Source organism: Emiliania huxleyi (assembly GCF_000372725.1).
Source record: "Emiliania huxleyi CCMP1516 chromosome Unknown EMIHUscaffold_207, whole genome shotgun sequence".
Lineage (NCBI taxonomy): Eukaryota > Haptophyta > Isochrysidales > Noelaerhabdaceae > Emiliania > Emiliania huxleyi.
The window spans coordinates 122,756-139,527 of record NW_005200535.1 but is presented as its reverse complement, the minus strand read 5'-3'; the positions used below and the strand labels follow the sequence as shown (position 1 = coordinate 139,527).

Genomic DNA, 16,772 nt, shown 5'->3' with positions numbered 1-16,772 from the left:
GAGATATCGCTGCGCACCCAACCGCGCGGGAGGCTGCGAGAGGACACGGCGCAGCGGAGGGCGTCGTCGCGCGTGGGGGGCCGACCTAACTAAAGAAAAACGCGCGCCTCACTCCAGGAGATGGGTAGAAAGGAACGGGTGCCCGCCCGCGGGAGCGACCTATACGGGTCGGCAGCTGCTGGTGTGAGTGGCGATTCGTGGGGCGGTGGGGGCTGCGCCGTAGTTCTTGTCGACCCAAGTGAGGCGCCTCCCAGTTGAAGCACGGACCATCCTGCCCGGTGCGGCAGTCCTATGACGAAACAAAGAGCAACCCTCACCACCCAATGACTGGTGGCCCATCCTGCCCGGTGCGGCAGTCCTAGGAAGAAACAAAGAGCAACCCTCGCCATCCAAGGACGTGTGGCCCGTCCCGCTCGCCCGGTGCGGCAGTCCTTGAAGTAGTCGCTTAGCTGCCGCCAGTGCGCACGCCAGCTCTGCCCCCCGCCCACCAACCCCCTACTCCCATCGCCGCCACCACCACCTCTTCCTCCCCCGCCTCCCCCGCCTCCCCCGCCTCCTCCGCCTCCTCCGCCGCCTCCGCCTCCGTGGCCTCCTCCGCCTCCTCCGCCGCCTCCGCCTCCTCCGCCTCCTCCGCCTCCTCCGCCTCCTCCGGGGCCTCCGCCTTCCTTCGCGCTGCGTCGCGCAAGCCCAAAGTACGAGTCGTCGTTGCGGTACGACCTATTCACAGCGTCTACCTCTTCAAGCTGTGAACAGGCCCAAAGTACGAGTCGTCGTTGCGGTACGACCTATTCACAGCGTCTACCTCTTCAAGCTGTGAACAGGCCCAAAGTACGAGTCGTCGTCTTGCGGTACGACCAGTCGGCATAGCCGGTGCGCAAGTGCACGCCGACGATCCGCGTGTACCTATTCACAGCTTCAGCCGTGAAGAGACGCCGTTCACAGAGCAGGTGCACGCCGACGGCCCGCGTGTACGGCTCCAGCCGCGCAAGCGTCGGCAGCAGCGCCGCCATCAGCCTGGGCCTGCTCACAGCTTGAATGGGTAGACGCTGTGCACAGGTCGACGCGTGGCACAGGTCCAACAGTTTGGGCCGCGGCTGCATGAGGGCGTAGGTCTCGCACTTGAGGACGAGCTCGCGCGTCTAATCCATCCATTCACTCATTAAAATTGAGGACGAGCTCGCGCGTCTAATCCATCCATTCATTAATTAATTGAGGACGAGCTCGCGCGTCTAATCCATCCATTCATTAATTAATTGAGGACGAGCTCGCGCGTCTAATCCATCCATTCACTCATTAAAGTTGAGGACGAGCCGCGCGTCGAGTCAATCTCAACGCACAGTGGTCACTCAAGGATCGCGCGCGGCGCGGTCGACGAGGTGATCTGCCGAAACTCTTCGCGGCTGACCCCGGCCCGTCAAAGTACTACGGGTGCTGGAATGAATGGCACGTGGCTTGCTCGCGGCATCTCAGAGCTGCACCCGAAAGCGAGGCGCGTGCTGTGCCGGGCAAGCCACGAGCGGGAGGGCGCCGGTGGGGCGAAGCGCCTCTGGCTTGGAGTAGGAGAACTCGAGCGAGTCCTGCTGCTGCAGCACGATCCGCACCCACCGGGGGGTGCTCTCGCTCCGCAGCCACTCCAACACGCCGGTAGGTTCCGCGAGCAGCAGCCGGCTTCCGTTGCTGAGGCGGAGGCGTGCGAGGGCGCAGCCGGGCGGCGAACGGCGCGCGCAGCCGTACTCGACCACCAGCGGCCTGCGCACGCCACGACCAGCCATGCGGGCGCGCACAGCGCGAGCCTGCGAGCGCCACGACCAGTCGACGCCTCCGTGGCCGACAAAGTAGTCGCCGATGTCGAGCCGTGGCGTCGCGTCGTCTTCGCGAGACAGCTGCAGGTAGGTTGCGCGGCCTGTGGCGAAGCCAAAGCGCAGTAGGCCCATCCAGCGAGTGCCCGAGTTGCCGAGGCCCTCCCATCGGAAGCCCGTGCCGTCGAGAATGAGCACGCGGTCCAGCCGCTGGGCGTAGTCGGCGTGAAGAGCGCGAGTGCACTCACATTCACGGTCAAAGGCGGCGACCTGCCTCTTGACGACGGCCGAGTTCCAAAATGACCTGTTGATCGCCCTGGCCGCCGTGGCGCCAGGACTGACGTCAAGAGCTCTGACGTCGGACATACACAACACCAGGAAAAAGAATTTAAGCTTCGTCGGGCCAGCTGGGGCAAACCCTGCCCGGCCCCTAGGACCCCAGGTAAGGCCCAGGTGTGGCCTAGGGCATCAGAAGGGACCAAGCGGAGTCCAGTCTGAGCCATAGAGCCCATGTCTTTGCCCCCGAAGGTCGCGTTCAAACGCCCGGAACGGCCGTCACAGTGGTGTCCGGCCGGCGCGATCACCGAGCTGTGACGCTCAGGGAAGCCTGATGAGGTACTGGTTTCTTTGCCCAGGCCTGGCCTACGACCCATGCTGGATCAGCTGAGCAAGGCTTGGGGAGAATCCCCCGGTCGGATATTGAGATATTTTGACTGATGACCCACGAAAGCTCTGAACCCGCCTCATGACTTGGCAGGCGTTCGCCAGACAGCGCAGAGGCTAGGCGACCGGGGAAGGACTAGCTCAAGGCGGGCAACACAGCGTCACCAGCCGTTGGCGCGCAGACCAAGTACTGCCGCAGTAATTGGTTGGGCCTTGCGACGCGAAGCTCGAGGTTTTGAGGTGATATCCTTTGGCCGTTTGCGAAGGCTGGCGTCTTAGCCCCTCAAGTAGGCTGTGTGTCTTGTGTGTTTATGTGTCTGTGTGTCGCTCCAGCGTGCCGTCATCTCCTGTCTAGCGTCCACCCATACCGCGCCGGTGTCCAGTCCGAGCCTGACTGTTCGGGCGGCGGCTCGGCGCGGCGGCGGGCGGCGCGAGGCGGTGCGAGGGGTGCGTGGTTGTAACCACGTAGTAGGACTACAGCCCACCACAGACACCCTCCCCACTCGTCACGTGTGCATAAATCCTCACCAGCACAGACATCCTCGCTTGTATCGGCACCAGCACGAGTCCCCAGTCCTCGACAGGATCGAGTCGACGAACAGCTGGCAGACGAACCGGCCCTCATTCACGTTGACAAAGTTGGACGTAGCCGCCGAGACGTAGCCGGAGTAGTGGACGCAAGGATGTCCCTCCCACGCCGTCTCGCCGTCCGTGCAGTGCCGGTGCTCCTCCACCTTGAAGACGGAGATGCCCCAAGCCTGATCGCCCTGCTCGTCGGCGCTGCACGTCGACGTCGGCTCGAGGAGCGCGATGTTTTTGTGGTCCCATGCGCTTGAGACCAGCGCGTCCGCCTCTGCCGCATCGCCCTCGATTGTCTTCGCGAGGTGGTGAGGGAAATCGGTGAACTTGACCGCCGTCTGCGGGTAGTAGTTGAAGGCGATGTCGGCCATGAAGTGGGCCGCGGTGTCGCCCTCCGTCTCGCTCGCCTCGACGTCGCGCTCCTTCATCACGACGTTGAGGTTCGAGCAGAAGCCAGAGGTGGCGATCAGCCAGGCGGGGTCGTCGACCACGTCGGGCACGGGAGGATGTGGCTTGGGCGCAAAGGCGAGGCCGCGAGCGGCTGGATTGATGTCGTCGACGATTTCTGCCTGCGCGATCGTGTGGTGCGTGTAAGTTCAAGCCTGCATGTGAGTAAGTGCGGCTGGGCGGAGCGACGCACCGGCAGGGCAGACGTCGACAGAGCGACGAGCAGAAGCGAGGCAATCTTCAGCATCCAGTCCAAGATGTACCCCGGAGATGCCCCGCGGCCAAAACGCCGTTTTTCAGAAGAATTTTACAAGAAAACTCCCTCGCACAACACTGGGCACGGGCCAGGATACGCCGCGAGGAGGACGGAGTTGCGCCGAAAGGCGAAAGAAGCCGCGAGAACAAGGGACCGGCAGGCGGCGGCGTCGCAGGACGAGGCAGAAGAGAACGACGCGACAGAGGAGGAGTGACAAGGGAGAGAACGACGAGGGTGGGACGACCGCGAGGTGGCATGAAGGTTGCAGCGAGAATCGGCGAGAGACTGCGAAGAGAGATAGGAAGAGGCAGACTCCCTAGGGCGGGCGACGGATAGCGCACCACACACCTCTCCTTAAAATCCCTGTGTGGTGGCGGCGTGCCGTCCTCCCATCCCTCCCTTCGCCGCCTCTTCTTGTTCAACGACGAGGCGCGGGACGGCTCGGGCGACATCTTCGATTCGGCAGAGGGCTGCGCGCAGGGCGATCCCCTCGGGCCCTTCCTCTTCGCGATTGGATACCACTGGACCCTGTTGGAGATGCAGGTCCGGCATCCGTCCACCCTGATTTGCGCGATGCTCGAAGGCGACGTCATTGCGCAGCGATGCTGCGGCGTTGAGAGCAACCCGTCTAAGCGGTGCATTTGGGCGCCGGACCCTCGCTCGCTCGATTCGGTGCGCCATCGGGTGGACGTCAAGGGCACGCCGGACGCCCCGCCCCACGGCTCCTACGAGGGCGGCACGCTTCCGGGCATCCGCGTCCTCGGCGCCTTCCTTGGCGGTTTTGTGTGGTGCCGCGACAAACTGGTCAAGCGGGTCCGCAAGGCCTTGGAGCCGCTTCCGGGCATTCTCGCCCTGCGCGACTCCAAGAAGGTCCGGACGGCGCAGCAGCTCTCACAGGTGCTGATCCGTTTCTGCATGAATACCACGCTCACCTTCTTTCTAGGGTACGATACTTCCGGGCCGGTGTGCGGGGAGCGAACCTTAACGACCGCCCAGAAGCTTTCTGAGCGAACCAATCGGGCCAGGATCATCAGCATATGTCCCCTCCACAACATCGTGGGCGTTTGAGCGGTATTTGAGGAGCACCGCGACTCTGAAGTTCGGCCGGGTGGTCTGCAGACCCCCCCCCCGGGAGCAGCAGAGGCTCCGTGGGGTCGAAAAGTCGACGCTGGGAGTCGCACTCGTCAAACCGTCGCAACACCACGCGGTACGCACATACCGCCCACATCCCCTCCACCGCTGAGAAGGCGCAGATCGACCGCCGGGCCGCGTAGCCGTCGTTAAGGAGCGGTTTTTGGAGCCGTACGAAGAGGTCCCAGACGGGCGAAGATGCGGTTTTTCGACGACCACACGCGATGTGGTATCTGGTTTTTGCTAAAAACGGGCCGCCTAGTGCAGCATCACTAGTACAACACGCAACCACACTGAAAGCTCCACACTAGCCGGTATAGGCGAGCGCCGACGGCGTCACGGTCGCCGGAGTGGACGCACTGCACACACACTGTGACCGTGTCGTGGGTGTGACAGTGCGCGACACAATCGTCGGCGCCGCGCTATCGCGGCGCCCCGCAGTCTACACGCCTCAGGCACACCCCTGAACGCGCCATGGGCGCGCAGATACACCGCAGCGCCGTGGAGAATCCACACCTGGCCGGTCCCGAGCCCCGTCCTGGGCCTCCAGGCGGCCGAAGATCGGCGTTCGGGCAGGATGAACTTGTCGGAAATGGAGCAAACTTGGCGCGGCTCGTCGCTCGCGGTACCGGGTGAGCCTGGATAGGGCAAAATCTGGGGTGAATACGAGGGACAGAGGTCGCAAGTTTGTCGCGCAAGTTTGCGCGGCGTGGCGCTGCCCCGCTGCCGAGGGCACCACCAACCCGTGGCGGCGGCATTTCCAGCCCAAATTGGGCGTTCCGTGCGCCTTGCCGGCGAGAGTGGACGGGCTGTGCATCGTGGGGGGGGGTGAGTGGGAGGGAGGTGGTCGTGTGCCTACTTTGTCGGCCGCGCGCGAGGAAAATACTGGGTGTGAGGCGCGCAGGAGGCGAGGATGGGCGCGCCGGCGGTCGAGCCGCCGAACAATTCGACGTGGCGCAGCTCCGCGCTGGCGGGCACGACCGAGCAGATGCTGTCGGCGGCGGTCACGCGACGAGGGAGAGCCGCAGGAGCCCTCTGTGGAGCAGGCGCGCGAAAGCAGCGATGAGTGGCGCTTCGTCAGCCACCTGTGGGCGGTCAGCGGGGTGACGCCACGCCTCAGCGAGCTGGATCCGGGAAGGGCAAGGGGTCACGCGGGCCCTGTCTGCAGCAGCAGTGCTAACTAAAACGACAAAATTCCGGATGGACCGGAGACTGTCTACTCTTTCGGCGCACCGTCCTCGACCGCGCTGAAAAGCTGGCTGGTGGTCGCCGCAGCGCGTCGGCGCGACTCCAACTGGTTGGGCACCTCGGCTGGGTCCATCAGCAAGAGGCCTGCCCCGTCGGGCGGCCCCGGGAGCGCATGATGCCCCTCCGAGAGGCGCTGACGCCCCGCCGAGATCGCGCTGGTTTGGCACGAAAAACACGAGGCGCCAAGGGGGGGGGTCAAGTATCGTACCCTAGATCTTCCTCCGCACGATGCCTCCCAGCGTCACCCTGGCGGCGGCAAAGGAGCACGACAGGCTGATTGCAGACAGCCTGTACGAGCTTGTCGGCGGCGGGCGAGTCGGGCGCGATGATGACCGGTGGGTGCGGGCGCTCAAGCAGGCGCGTCTGCCAGTCAATATGGGCGGCATGGGCTTGACTGGCGCCGAGGACATTCGCGGCGCGGCGTGGGTTGGTACGTGGGCTCTCGTCACGCGGCCGATCCGCGAGCTACACAGGCCCTTCGCCGATCTCGACATCTCGACCGCGCCCGGAGAGTGTTTCGACGAGCTGCGAGAGGCGCACACGCAGCTCGTCAGCAGCCACGACCTCACCGACAAGTGCCAGCGGAGCTGGCGGACGCAGGTCGTGTGCCGGGAGGTAATGAGCCCGGGCACTGCGACCAACGAGGCGAAGGCGGAGCCGAGGTTCCGCTTCTTTCCGCACGGGCTGACGCCGGCTGCGGAGCTGCTTCCCCTGGCCCAGTTCTCGTCCACCCACGAGTGCCTGCACCAAGCGCAGCGGCGGTACACCTCTGGCGTGCACCACTCTAACTGGCTCGACCTTGCCAAGGAGCTTACCAACGAGGCGCTTCGCAGTGGCGGCCGCAAGGCGCCCTCCAAAGGCGCAACAAGGTCGGAAGACGCAATAACCACAAATGCTGGCGAGAGGCGATCCGTTTTGTCGCCGTCAGCCAACCAGGGGCCGGCGCCTTCCTCAACGCCATCCCCATGCGTGATGATATGAAGATGGAGTCCTGGGCGATGCGCGTCACCGTTCAGCGCCGCCTTGGGCTCCCCCTTGATGTCGCCTGCCAGGCGGTGGAGGCAGGCAAGAGGGCACCCAGCGGCCAGCTACACGACGTCCTTGGCGACGCCGCGATGGTTAACCCTCGGTCAAAGCATGCTACAAGACGCAAATTCCTACTCAAACGTTTGATCAAATGCCTCCGCTCGGCGTGGGGCACGATCATCGAGATGGAGCCGACTGCACACCTCAGTTACAGTAATACAAAACAACCTGACGTGGCGGCGGCAAACATCGGCAGGGAACACAGGCGCCTTGTTGCCGATTTGAAGCTCACGAGCTCGCTTGCGAGCCAGGGCAAGGACGCGGCCGGCGACGGAGAGCTCGGCTGGAAGGGGGCCTATGTACGTTTTGGCAACACGGAGACCGGGCTGCTCAAGTTGGTCAAATAAGGGCGCGGCAAGTGGTCTCCGTGGGAGCGACGGCAGCGGCGGTGGCGGGGGAGGAGGAGGAGGCCGAGGAGGAGGGGGAGGACGGGGAGGAGGAGGATGCCCCCAAGGGAAAGCTCAAGGAGCTGGATGGCGATTACCGCTTTGCGCGGGAGCAGGATTGCGATCTACGTTTGTTTGATTTTGAGGCTTTCGGAGGCTTTGGAAAGGAGGTTCGCAGCACCCTGAGGGAGGCGGCGAACCAGCTGAGCAACAAACTTTCGCACGCTCAGCACCTGGACGAGGTCACATGGACCACCAAGAACTGGCACGGGCTGCAGATGCAGCGCTTGTCTGTCGTCCTCCACACCGCCGTGGCGTGGCAGACGGTGAACGAGCTAGCGTGCGGGGAGAGCGGCATTGTGCACGGTGCGGAGTGCATTGCCGTTCTTAACGGAGTCGCTTAGGCGGCTCCGGTGGTGAGCCGGTGTGTGTGCCAGTCCGCGCCAGTCCGCGCCCTTGTCGTGCCAGTGTGCTGTGAGAGAGGCTTGTCTCTTAAGAATTCTTTTTGAAGAAGGCGAGCACGCTCGTTGGTCATCGTGAGACGCGGCACCTTTGCGAGACGCTCTCGTTGGTTCATCGTGAGACGGAGACGCCCTGCGGCAAGTTCTCAATGATGGTGCTGATGAGGCACTCCATAGTATCTCGCTCTTCCAGCAGCGTTAAGGCCGCATTAATCGTATTCGCTTTGCGGCAAACGCGGCTGGTTTGCGCCGCCGCTGCCCTCGGCATTCCTAGCGTGGATGAAAGGGAGCTGGAGAACTTGCTGAAGCAGTGGCGCAAGTTCGGCGGCGGCGACCTGGAGCCGGTCCTCGCCAGCGGCGCCGTCTCACTCCTCGACGCGCGGTGGATCATCAGCCACGCCGAGGCGGGCGGCGTCCTCACTCACCGCCAGGCGCTGCCCAAAGAGGCCTTCCTCTCCCTCGGCGACCTCGTCGAGGCATGCTCAAACGGGCTGCCCATTCTCCAGCTCTCATGCCCGTGGCTGACCAAGAACCACCCCGACCCGATTGGCGAGAACCTGCGCCGCGTCGCAAAGGCGCTCAAGGCCCTCACCCGGCTCGGCCCCCGCTTCACGCGGCTCGGCGTCTTTTGGGACTTCGGCTCGCTGCACCAGCACCCCGATCCCGAGAGTGGCGTCATGCGTACCGATGAGGAGAATGCACTCTTCAAGCAGGGGCTGGGCTGCCTCGGCATGTTCTACTCCCACCAGGAAACGACCGTGCTGCGGCTGACTACGTTTCCGGAGGGCTACAAGAAGGAGGACCAGCCAGAGGGCGCCAACGTGAGCGAGTACTATGACCGCGGCTGGTGCTTTACCGAGAGCGCGATGGCAAGCCTCACCAAGGACTTCAGAAAGTCGCTCGACCTCGGACGCATGTGCGACGACAAGGAGTACGCTTTCCGCTTTGAGCTGATCGAGGACTGCACCCAGGGCGGCGGCCGGCGCCCTCCGCTGCTGCCGTCTGCGTTCGCGGAGGAGCTGGAGACGAAGAGCTTCACGAACGGCAAGGACGACAAGCCGCTCGTGAAGCAGCTGTACGAGGCCGCCTTCAAGGAGCAGTTTGGCAAGGCGACCCGGCTTACCTACTCCCGCCTCGGCTGGGGCGACGCCGAGGCGGCGCAGCTGGCTGAGGTTCTCGCGAGTGGGGCAGCGCCGCGGCTCAAGACGCTCTATCTCCACAGCAACCAGATTGGCGACGAGGGCTGCAAGGCGTTGGCCGCCGCCCTCGGCAAGGAGGGGGCACTGCCGCGACTCGAGGAGCTCGTGCTTCACCGCAATCGGATTGGCGATGAAGGGCTCAGGGTGCTGGCCACGGCCCTTGAGCAGACGGGAGCTGCCCCCCAGCTGCAAGACATCACCCTTGATGCGCAGTTCAGCGCCAGGGGGATAAACGCGCTGGCTGCCACCTCGCGATATCAGGTGCAAGATTCTCCGATTCCTCTCGACTCCACGCTTCACAACCTCGGATTTCCTGTGGTCGTGTGTATAGGTTTTCGTCGAGGGGGGAGTCAAGCAAGAGGAGGACCCGGCCGGGCAAGAGGACCCGGCCAGCAAGAGGAGGGCCCTGCCGGCTCGCCGTCGAGGGACAGCCGACAAACCTCGAGAGCACCGGCTGCTTGTGCGGCCAGGTCGGTGTAACTTTGCGGAAGTGTAAACATGGTCAGTGGCGGAAGCTGCTGCTGCTGCTGCTGCTCCTGCTGCTGTACGAGTGATACGCTGACGTCCGTTGTGTCGACTCGGGAGCTGTGTGTGTGTGGGGGGGGGGGGGGGGGGGCGCATCGCGGCGCGGAGAGGGCTGGGCACAGGGCACAGGGGATCTCTCTCGCATAGGATACGCACTCGGCGGCACGAGGGCAAGGCTGGGCGTCCTAATTTGTGCTCGCCTCCCGATCCCTCGTTATCTGGCACTATCTATTCATCTGACCACTCATCTGGGGCTCCTACGCGAGCGGCCGCGCTGCGGTGCAGGGCTAGGTAGGATGGGCTCGGGCCACTCGCCCGTGCGGGTGTAACCCCGCATGAGCCGGATGGAGGCGAGCCGGAGAGGCCTCACTGCCCCTCGCTTTGTTGTAAAATTCGGCTGGTTCTTTTGCCCAGTGTCGTGCGAGGGAGTAAGGTTGTAAAATTCTTTTGGCCCTCGCAGGTCGCTTAGGCGACTCCCGTAGTGTACCTGTGTTAGTGCCAGTGCGCGCCAGTCCAGTGCCCAAAGAAAGAAAGAAAACGGACAACCCAAGGGAGGGATGGGAGGACGGCACGCCGCCACCACACAGGGATTTTAAGGAGGAGGGGTGTGGTGCGCTAGCCGTCGCCCACCCTTGGGCGTCCGCCACTTCCTATCTCTCTTCGCAGTCTTTCGCAGATTCTCGCTGCGGCCTTCATGCCACATCGCGGTCGTCCCACCCTCGTCGTTCTCTCCCTTGTCGCTTCTTCTTCTGTCGCGTCGCTCTCCTCTGCTTCGTTCTGCGCCGCCGCCGCCGCCTGCCGTTCCCTTGTTCTCGCGGCTTCTTGCGCCTTTCGGCGCAGCTCCGCCCTCCTCGCTGCATATCCTGGCCCCTCGAGTCTATCGAGCTCTCCTCGAGCAAGGACGAGTCTTCTGACGCCCACTGCTATCATTTGCCACCCAGTCATATCATTGCTCAGGTCCCGTGCCCAGTGTCGTGCGACGTTTTCGTAAATTCTTTGAGCTAGACTTCGATGTTAACAACAAGCGAAGCTAGGCACACACAACAGGACGCCAAACACACGACTGCACGCACCGCACCGCACCCCGCACCCCGCGCCCGCCGCCCCCCCGGCCCCCGCCCCGCCTAGGTGGGAAGGATATGAGGAGATGGGACAGCGAAGGAGGAGCCCAACACGTATGGGAGGGTAAAGTTGTGCGTCACGCTGCCCGGCGTCTCTCACTTTCCGGGACAGCCCCGCCCTTGTGAGGCAGGAAAGTGACGACTACGTACCTGCACCTGTTACGTACCGGTGCCCGTGTGCCTGCTAGTGCTGCCGTAGCGCAGCGGCCGCATTTTCTCCTCGTCCTTCTCCTTGGCCGCTCCGGGGCTCGCAGCGATTGCCGCCCGCAGCTCGTCTTGTTGTGGCGTCGTGGTTTCGCACAAGAATACTCACTCGCTCACTCACGCTCACTTTTTGTTCATTGTGGTTTATTTGTGGTTGTGATTGCTCGGCATGCGATGCGGTCATACCCCCCCCCCCCTCTCACACACAAACACCACCCCCTTCCCCCCTAGCTTCCCCCCTCCCCCAACGCGCAGCCGCGACGTCTTCGCGCGCGTGAGCCTAGACCGCGGTGGCTGTCCACATGCCAGGGGGCGCGAGCAGCGCGGTGCCACCGACAGCGCGGCGGCCTTCAGGCCGTGGCGCTGCTGTCGCCAGCTCCCTCCGTCTCCCAAAAGGACCGCGAGCGGCTCATACGCCGCCCCGACTGCCGTGCGGCTGCTGCCTCCACCGAGAGAGCGTCGTCGGGGGAGGCGATCTCGTCCACAACGACCTGCGACGAGGTAAGGGAAGGTAACCTTCTCCACACGTGGTGGGGCAAAAAAGAAGGCGGGGCGGGCAGGGCAGGGGGGGGGGGGGATCCTCGCGACTCCTGCGAGAGCCAACTACGTGTTTGTGCATGTGACGCCTCCCGTCCCTGTCTCTGTCCACTCGGCCTGTCTCTGTCTCTGTCTCTGTCACGCGGCCTGAGTGCATGTGACGCCTCATGTCCCTGTCTCTGTCAGTGTGCACTCAGGCCGCGTCTCCTGTCGCTACTACGGACTCGTCCGGTCAGCCATTCGTCCACACGATCGGCACCCCCCTCCTCGCCCACGCGACTAGCGACAGGAGACGTGGCTACTACGGACGCTGCTACTACGGACGCTGCTACTTCGGGTCGGCTCATCGCACCAGCACCAGCACCCCTACCCCGCCAACGGAGACATGCGCACCGAGGAGCAGAACGCGCTCGCCAAGCTCTTCAGCGGCTGCGCTGCCTCGGCATGCTCTACTCCCACCGTGGGGCGTGGAGGGGGGTGCCCCCGATCGTGTTAATGAACTGCTGCCTACGGCTGCCTATACGCCGCTGCGACTACCGCCTCCGCCTGCGAGAATCGCGTCAGCGGCGCCGCCGCCGCCAGGCCCTGCGAAGCGGGGAGTGGCGCTGACGGCCGCGATATCGATAAAGCCACTCGGTATAGCCGAGCTCAGCCGAGCTCAAACGAGAGGAGAGGAGAGGAGAGGAGCCGAGAAGCGCCGAGAAGCGCCGACAGGAGCCGAGAGGAGCCGAGAGGAGCCGAGAGGAGCCGAGAGGAGCCGAGAGGAGCCGAGAGGAGCCGAGAGGAGCCGAGAGGAGCCGAGAGGAGCCGAGAGGAGCCGAGAGGAGCCGAGAGGAGCCGAGAGGAGCCGAGGGGAGCCGAGGGGAGCCGAGAGGAGCCGAGAGGAGCCGAGAGGAGCCGAGAGGAGCCGAGAGGAGCCGAGAGGAGCCGAGAGGAGCCGAGAGGAGCCGAGAGGAGACAGGATGAGACAAGATGGCCGAGATCGGCCGAGATGAGGCGAGACTTGCCTGCGGCGCGAGCGGCGTGGCGATGACGTGTGCGTGCTTGAGCTTGACGCGATAGATACGCTCGCCTGCAGGAAGGTTCGCGGAAGGCTCATGCAGGTGTGTCCCTACCGCGAGCGCCAAACTAGGAGCTGTCGTCAAGTAGCTAGGAGAATGTCCATGTCTAGGAAGTGTCTACGAAGTGTCTAGGAAACGTCTTCATAGTGTCTAGGAGGTGCTCTCCGACGACGACCCACGCGGACGCCTTGCTTGCGCCTGACAGGCAGCGGTCATTGTTAGTACTCGTTACTATTAATAATTCATCAAGCAGCGAAGACTTGGCAATGCCTGCCACAATCGTTCGCTACTATCAGAAATAATAACTAGTGACCCAACAGGAATTGCGCGTGACCGGTCACGACACCCACGCGACCGGACCAGCGCCCGTCGTCTCCAACCTACGTCGTGGTCACACCAAGGTCAGTAGACACCTCCTAGACACCTCCTAGACACTTCCTACGTCGTGGTCACACAAGGTCAGTAGACACCTCCTAGACACCTCCTAGACACTTCCTACGTCGTGGTCACACAAGGTCAGTGACACCTCCTAGACACCTCCTAGACACTTCCTACGTCGTGGTCACACAAGGTCAGTAGACACCTCCTAGACACCTCCTAGACACTTCCTACGTCGTGGTCACACCAAGGTCAGGGTTAGGGGCGGTAGGACATCGTGCCGTGTACTCGCAGCATCGCTCGGGGCGACAGGTGCAGCGAGTACAGCGGCGCACAGCCGAGTACAGCCGAGCACGTGTCTCCTCGCTAGAATAGCGGGTCTGTCTACAAGGGCTATGAGCGAAGCGCATAGCCGAATACAGCCGATAGAGGTGGCTGAGCGGAAGACAGGGTCTGACGTCTGTACTACAACGGCTATGAATGAAGGAGTACAGGGATCTGTACTACGAGGGCTACGAAGGAGACGCAAGCAACAGCCGAATACGCAACAGCGACATACAGCCGAAGGAGCGCCCTCTCGAGCGCTCCGTCGGAACACAGGGGTCTCGCCTATCATCCGCGTCTAGGGTTCTGCAACCACTCGCACGCGGCAGCCGCGCCTACGAATTCTCAAACCACGAACCTTCATCAGCGATTCTTCATTCTTAATGCACTCGCACACGGCCGCCGCGCCGCGGCGTGTCCGGAAGCACCGGCGCGGTCGCATCAAACTCCTCCTGCGCCGCGAGCGCCTCGGCCGCCGCAATCTTCGCCGCCGCCGCCGCCTCCGCCTTCGCCGCCTCCGTCGCCAGCGCCTCCGCCTTAGACACCGCCCTCTTTTGCGCCGCCGCCTCGGCCGCCGCGGCCGCCTCCGCCGCCCTTGCCGCCTCCGCCGCCCTTGCCGCCTTCGGACATGTCGTGGACGTGTCATGGACGTGTCGTGGGCGTTGTCGTGGGCGTGTGTCGTGGGCGTGTGTCGTGTGGACATGTCGTGGACGTGTCGCGGACGTGTCGTGGGCGTGTCGTGGGCGTGTTCGTGGACGTGTCGTGGACGTGTCGCCGACATGCGGCGGACATGTCGTGGACGCCTTGGCCGTCGCGAGCGTCACCTCCGTCGCCGTGTGGAGCAGCCTGCAGTACCGCTCCTGCACCTAACGAATACTCAGCGATTAACTGTTAGTTCCTGCCGGAGCAGTTCTCTGCTATTGCACCTACGCCATAGACATCCCCACGCCAGGGTGTCAATACTACGGTAACACGCCACGTGCTCGCAACATCGCGTGGATACAAGGGATCCGGGAACAGTGAGAGCCCAGCCGAGTCCGACCGAGCCGTACTTGAATACCAAACACATGCATCCAGTTTCTGGCGCTCTTGTGTCCTAACCTAACAGTCGCTTCTCTATTCTTCTAGCCGGGCCCTAGAGCCCTAATCAAAGGCTAGAAGAAGACGCCTTGTACATCCGGCCATCGTGGTAGAGCCACACCCACCCCTTGCTGCTCCGGCCTACGCGTGTGAACAGCTTGTACATCCGGCCATCGTGGTAGAGCCACACCCACCCCTTGCTGCTCCGGCCTACGCGTGTGAACAGCTCCTTGTACATCCGGCCATCGTGGTAGAGCCACACCCACCCCTTGCTGCTCCGGCCTACGCGTGTGAACAGCTCCGCGGCGGCTGACTCTCCTCCTCCCCACCCCACGCCTCTGCCCAGCTCCTACTGCTCCAGCCTGTGACCGTCGCGACGTACCTGCATCGCGGTCACGCGTGTCGTGGACGTGTCGGCAGGGGGTCTCACAAACGTGTCGGCAGGGCGAATCGTGGACGTGCCGAGGGCGGCCACGGCAGCGCTGGCAGAGATGTGCAAGCGGCGGTCGGAGACAGCGGTTGGGAGGGAGGTCTGTCCGAAGTGTCGCGCACCCGTCGCCCTCGAGGCCCGGCGCCCGCAGTCGCACGCTGCACCCGACGTGGATCTCGCCGGCGCCCGCCGGCACGCAATCGTCCTCAATATCGTCCTGAAGGGTGGTGGAGGCAGCGTGGGAGGGTGGCGGCGGCGACGGCGGCAGGCAAGGCGTCATGCCTCGTCCGCTTCAAAGAGGATGGACTCCTGTGCCGTCAGCCAGGCGGCCTGCGACAGCAGGGCGTCAACCTTGCCCTGCGACGTTGTCGGCAGCAGGGCGTCGCTATTCCCCTGCGGCGTCGTCGGCAGCTCTACGGGCACTGTCTCCGCGGACATTGGCCTCTCAACCTGCTCGCGACGGCGCCGTCGGCGATGACCGATGTCCGTCTCTTGGGGGGGTACGAGGAAAAAAGAAATTGGAAACAGGCTCCAAGTGCTCCAAGGTAAAAAGAAGAATAGAACTATAATGCGCCCCCCCCTGCCCTCCCCACCGCTCCCCCTCTTCTCCTCTTCCCCCTTCGCCGGGCCCGCGCGCCGGGCCAAGCACGTGGGACGCAAACCGGCCCCAGTTGTTGCCAATATGCCCCCCCCCCCCCCCCCCTCCTTCCTCCAGACCCCTCCCCACCCGGCGTGCTCACGCCGTCTCGACGCCGTCGCCGGCCGACAGCAGCTCCAGGGCCGAGGCGCGGAACTGCGAGAGCAGGTGCTGCAGCCCCGGTGCGTCGAAGTTAGAGTAGAGGCCGTACCGCGCGTCGGCGACCTATCAGTGGCAATTACTGCCCACTCACCGCCCCGCCCTCGCTTGGTAGAGCCAGCACCGCCCGCCGGCGACCAAGTCGGCGACATAGAGCGAGAGGTGGAGCAGGTCCTGGTCGCCCGTCTTGCGGCCCGCCTCGAGGAGCACGTGGTGGACGTTGCGCACGAGCGGAGGAACCTACCACACAACACCCAAACCCGCCCTCTCACCAGACCGAGCGGCGCAGCGAGCGGCGCAGCGTCAGCGCGAGCGGCGGCCACCAGCTGGCGCCGCAGCCGCCGCAGCGCGGCCGCGGAGCGGTGCGCCGCGCCGCTCTCCTCGTCCTGCAAATGCACCGCCAGCACGCCCGCGCCGGCGCGCTGCCCGGCCATCGCGGCGTCGACCTCGGCGACGCGGTCCGGCAGTGAGGATTGTTAGAACCATAGGAAGTAGACTCGGAATTGAGAATGAATTATGCCTCGCCGACGCGCGGCGGCTGTATTGTGGTTCAAGTACGAGTGGAGACAGAAATGTGAGTGAATAATGAATTCGACCTCGGCGACGCTCGGCAGCCGGCCCATCGTCTCGCCCTCGTACTGCATCACGACGCTGGTCAGCGCCTCCCGCGTCGCCGCGTCGAGCGAACGCGCCGCCGCGCCGACGTCGGCCGCGGCGGGCCCACCTACCGCACCACCCTCGGGAGTGAACCCACACCGGGTTCGGTACTCTGGAGGTGCGGTACCAGCGAGCCCACCCCCCTCGAGCGCGCGCAAGCACGCGGCGTGCTCTGCGTGCGCGCGCAGCGCCGCCGACCAGAAGCGGAGCTCAAAGAGCATCGGCTCGAGCGACTCGCCAAGCAGCGGGTCGGCGGCGGCGGCGGCGCGTGCGTGCGCTCCCAGCTCATCAAGGAGAGCCTAAAAGCAGGAGTCTCTGGTGCCGACGTATCTCTTTTCGAGGCTCCCAGCTCCACAAGGAGAGCCTCTGTCTCTTCCGACGGCAGCGCGCCACGCACGCCAGAG

At 64.2% G+C, this 16,772-nt stretch overlaps 5 protein-coding genes across 5 annotated transcripts in view; 2 read left to right on the top strand and 3 right to left on the bottom strand.

The window, feature by feature from the left end:
• Nucleotides 1-1,413: 1,413 nt before the first annotated feature.
• EMIHUDRAFT_366163 (hypothetical protein) lies at nt 1,414-2,166 on the bottom strand (the record flags this gene model as incomplete). The annotated part of the gene is made up of 1 exon (XM_005781097.1): nt 1,414-2,166. A coding segment is annotated over one exon (700 nt), but the record flags the coding sequence as incomplete, so codon positions are not given.
• Nucleotides 2,167-5,119: 2,953 nt separating this feature from the next.
• EMIHUDRAFT_366161 (hypothetical protein) lies at nt 5,120-6,251 on the top strand. Its single transcript, XM_005781096.1, is given in 4 exon segments — nt 5,120-5,513; nt 5,799-5,950; nt 5,968-5,975; nt 6,106-6,251. The coding sequence occupies 2 exon segments, from the start codon at nt 5,453-5,455 to the stop codon at nt 5,939-5,941; spliced, it is 204 nt and encodes a 67-aa protein (XP_005781153.1). The 5' UTR covers nt 5,120-5,452; the 3' UTR covers nt 5,942-5,950; nt 5,968-5,975; nt 6,106-6,251.
• Nucleotides 6,252-6,351: 100 nt separating this feature from the next.
• EMIHUDRAFT_114115 (hypothetical protein) lies at nt 6,352-9,751 on the top strand (the record flags this gene model as incomplete). The annotated part of the gene is made up of 4 exons (XM_005781095.1): nt 6,352-6,992; nt 7,558-7,921; nt 8,110-9,516; nt 9,587-9,751. 4 exons carry the CDS (start codon nt 6,352-6,354, stop codon nt 9,749-9,751), a joined length of 2,577 nt encoding a protein of 858 aa, XP_005781152.1.
• A 5,083-nt stretch (nt 9,752-14,834) lies between these two features.
• EMIHUDRAFT_234702 (hypothetical protein) lies at nt 14,835-15,353 on the bottom strand (the record flags this gene model as incomplete). The annotated part of the gene is made up of 3 exons (XM_005781094.1): nt 14,835-14,847; nt 15,038-15,132; nt 15,267-15,353. 3 exons carry the CDS (start codon nt 15,351-15,353, stop codon nt 14,835-14,837), a joined length of 195 nt encoding a protein of 64 aa, XP_005781151.1.
• A 298-nt stretch (nt 15,354-15,651) lies between these two features.
• EMIHUDRAFT_456944 (hypothetical protein) overlaps nt 15,652-16,772 on the bottom strand; it is a gene marked incomplete at both ends in the record, with an annotated part of 2,357 nt that continues 1,236 nt past the window's right edge. Inside the window, 5 exons of the mRNA XM_005781093.1 lie at nt 15,652-15,777; nt 15,850-15,951; nt 16,035-16,157; nt 16,308-16,435; nt 16,508-16,667. Coding sequence (XP_005781150.1) covers nt 15,652-15,777; nt 15,850-15,951; nt 16,035-16,157; nt 16,308-16,435; nt 16,508-16,667 — 639 coding nt within the window. The remainder of the gene's footprint in view (nt 15,778-15,849; nt 15,952-16,034; nt 16,158-16,307; nt 16,436-16,507; nt 16,668-16,772) is intronic.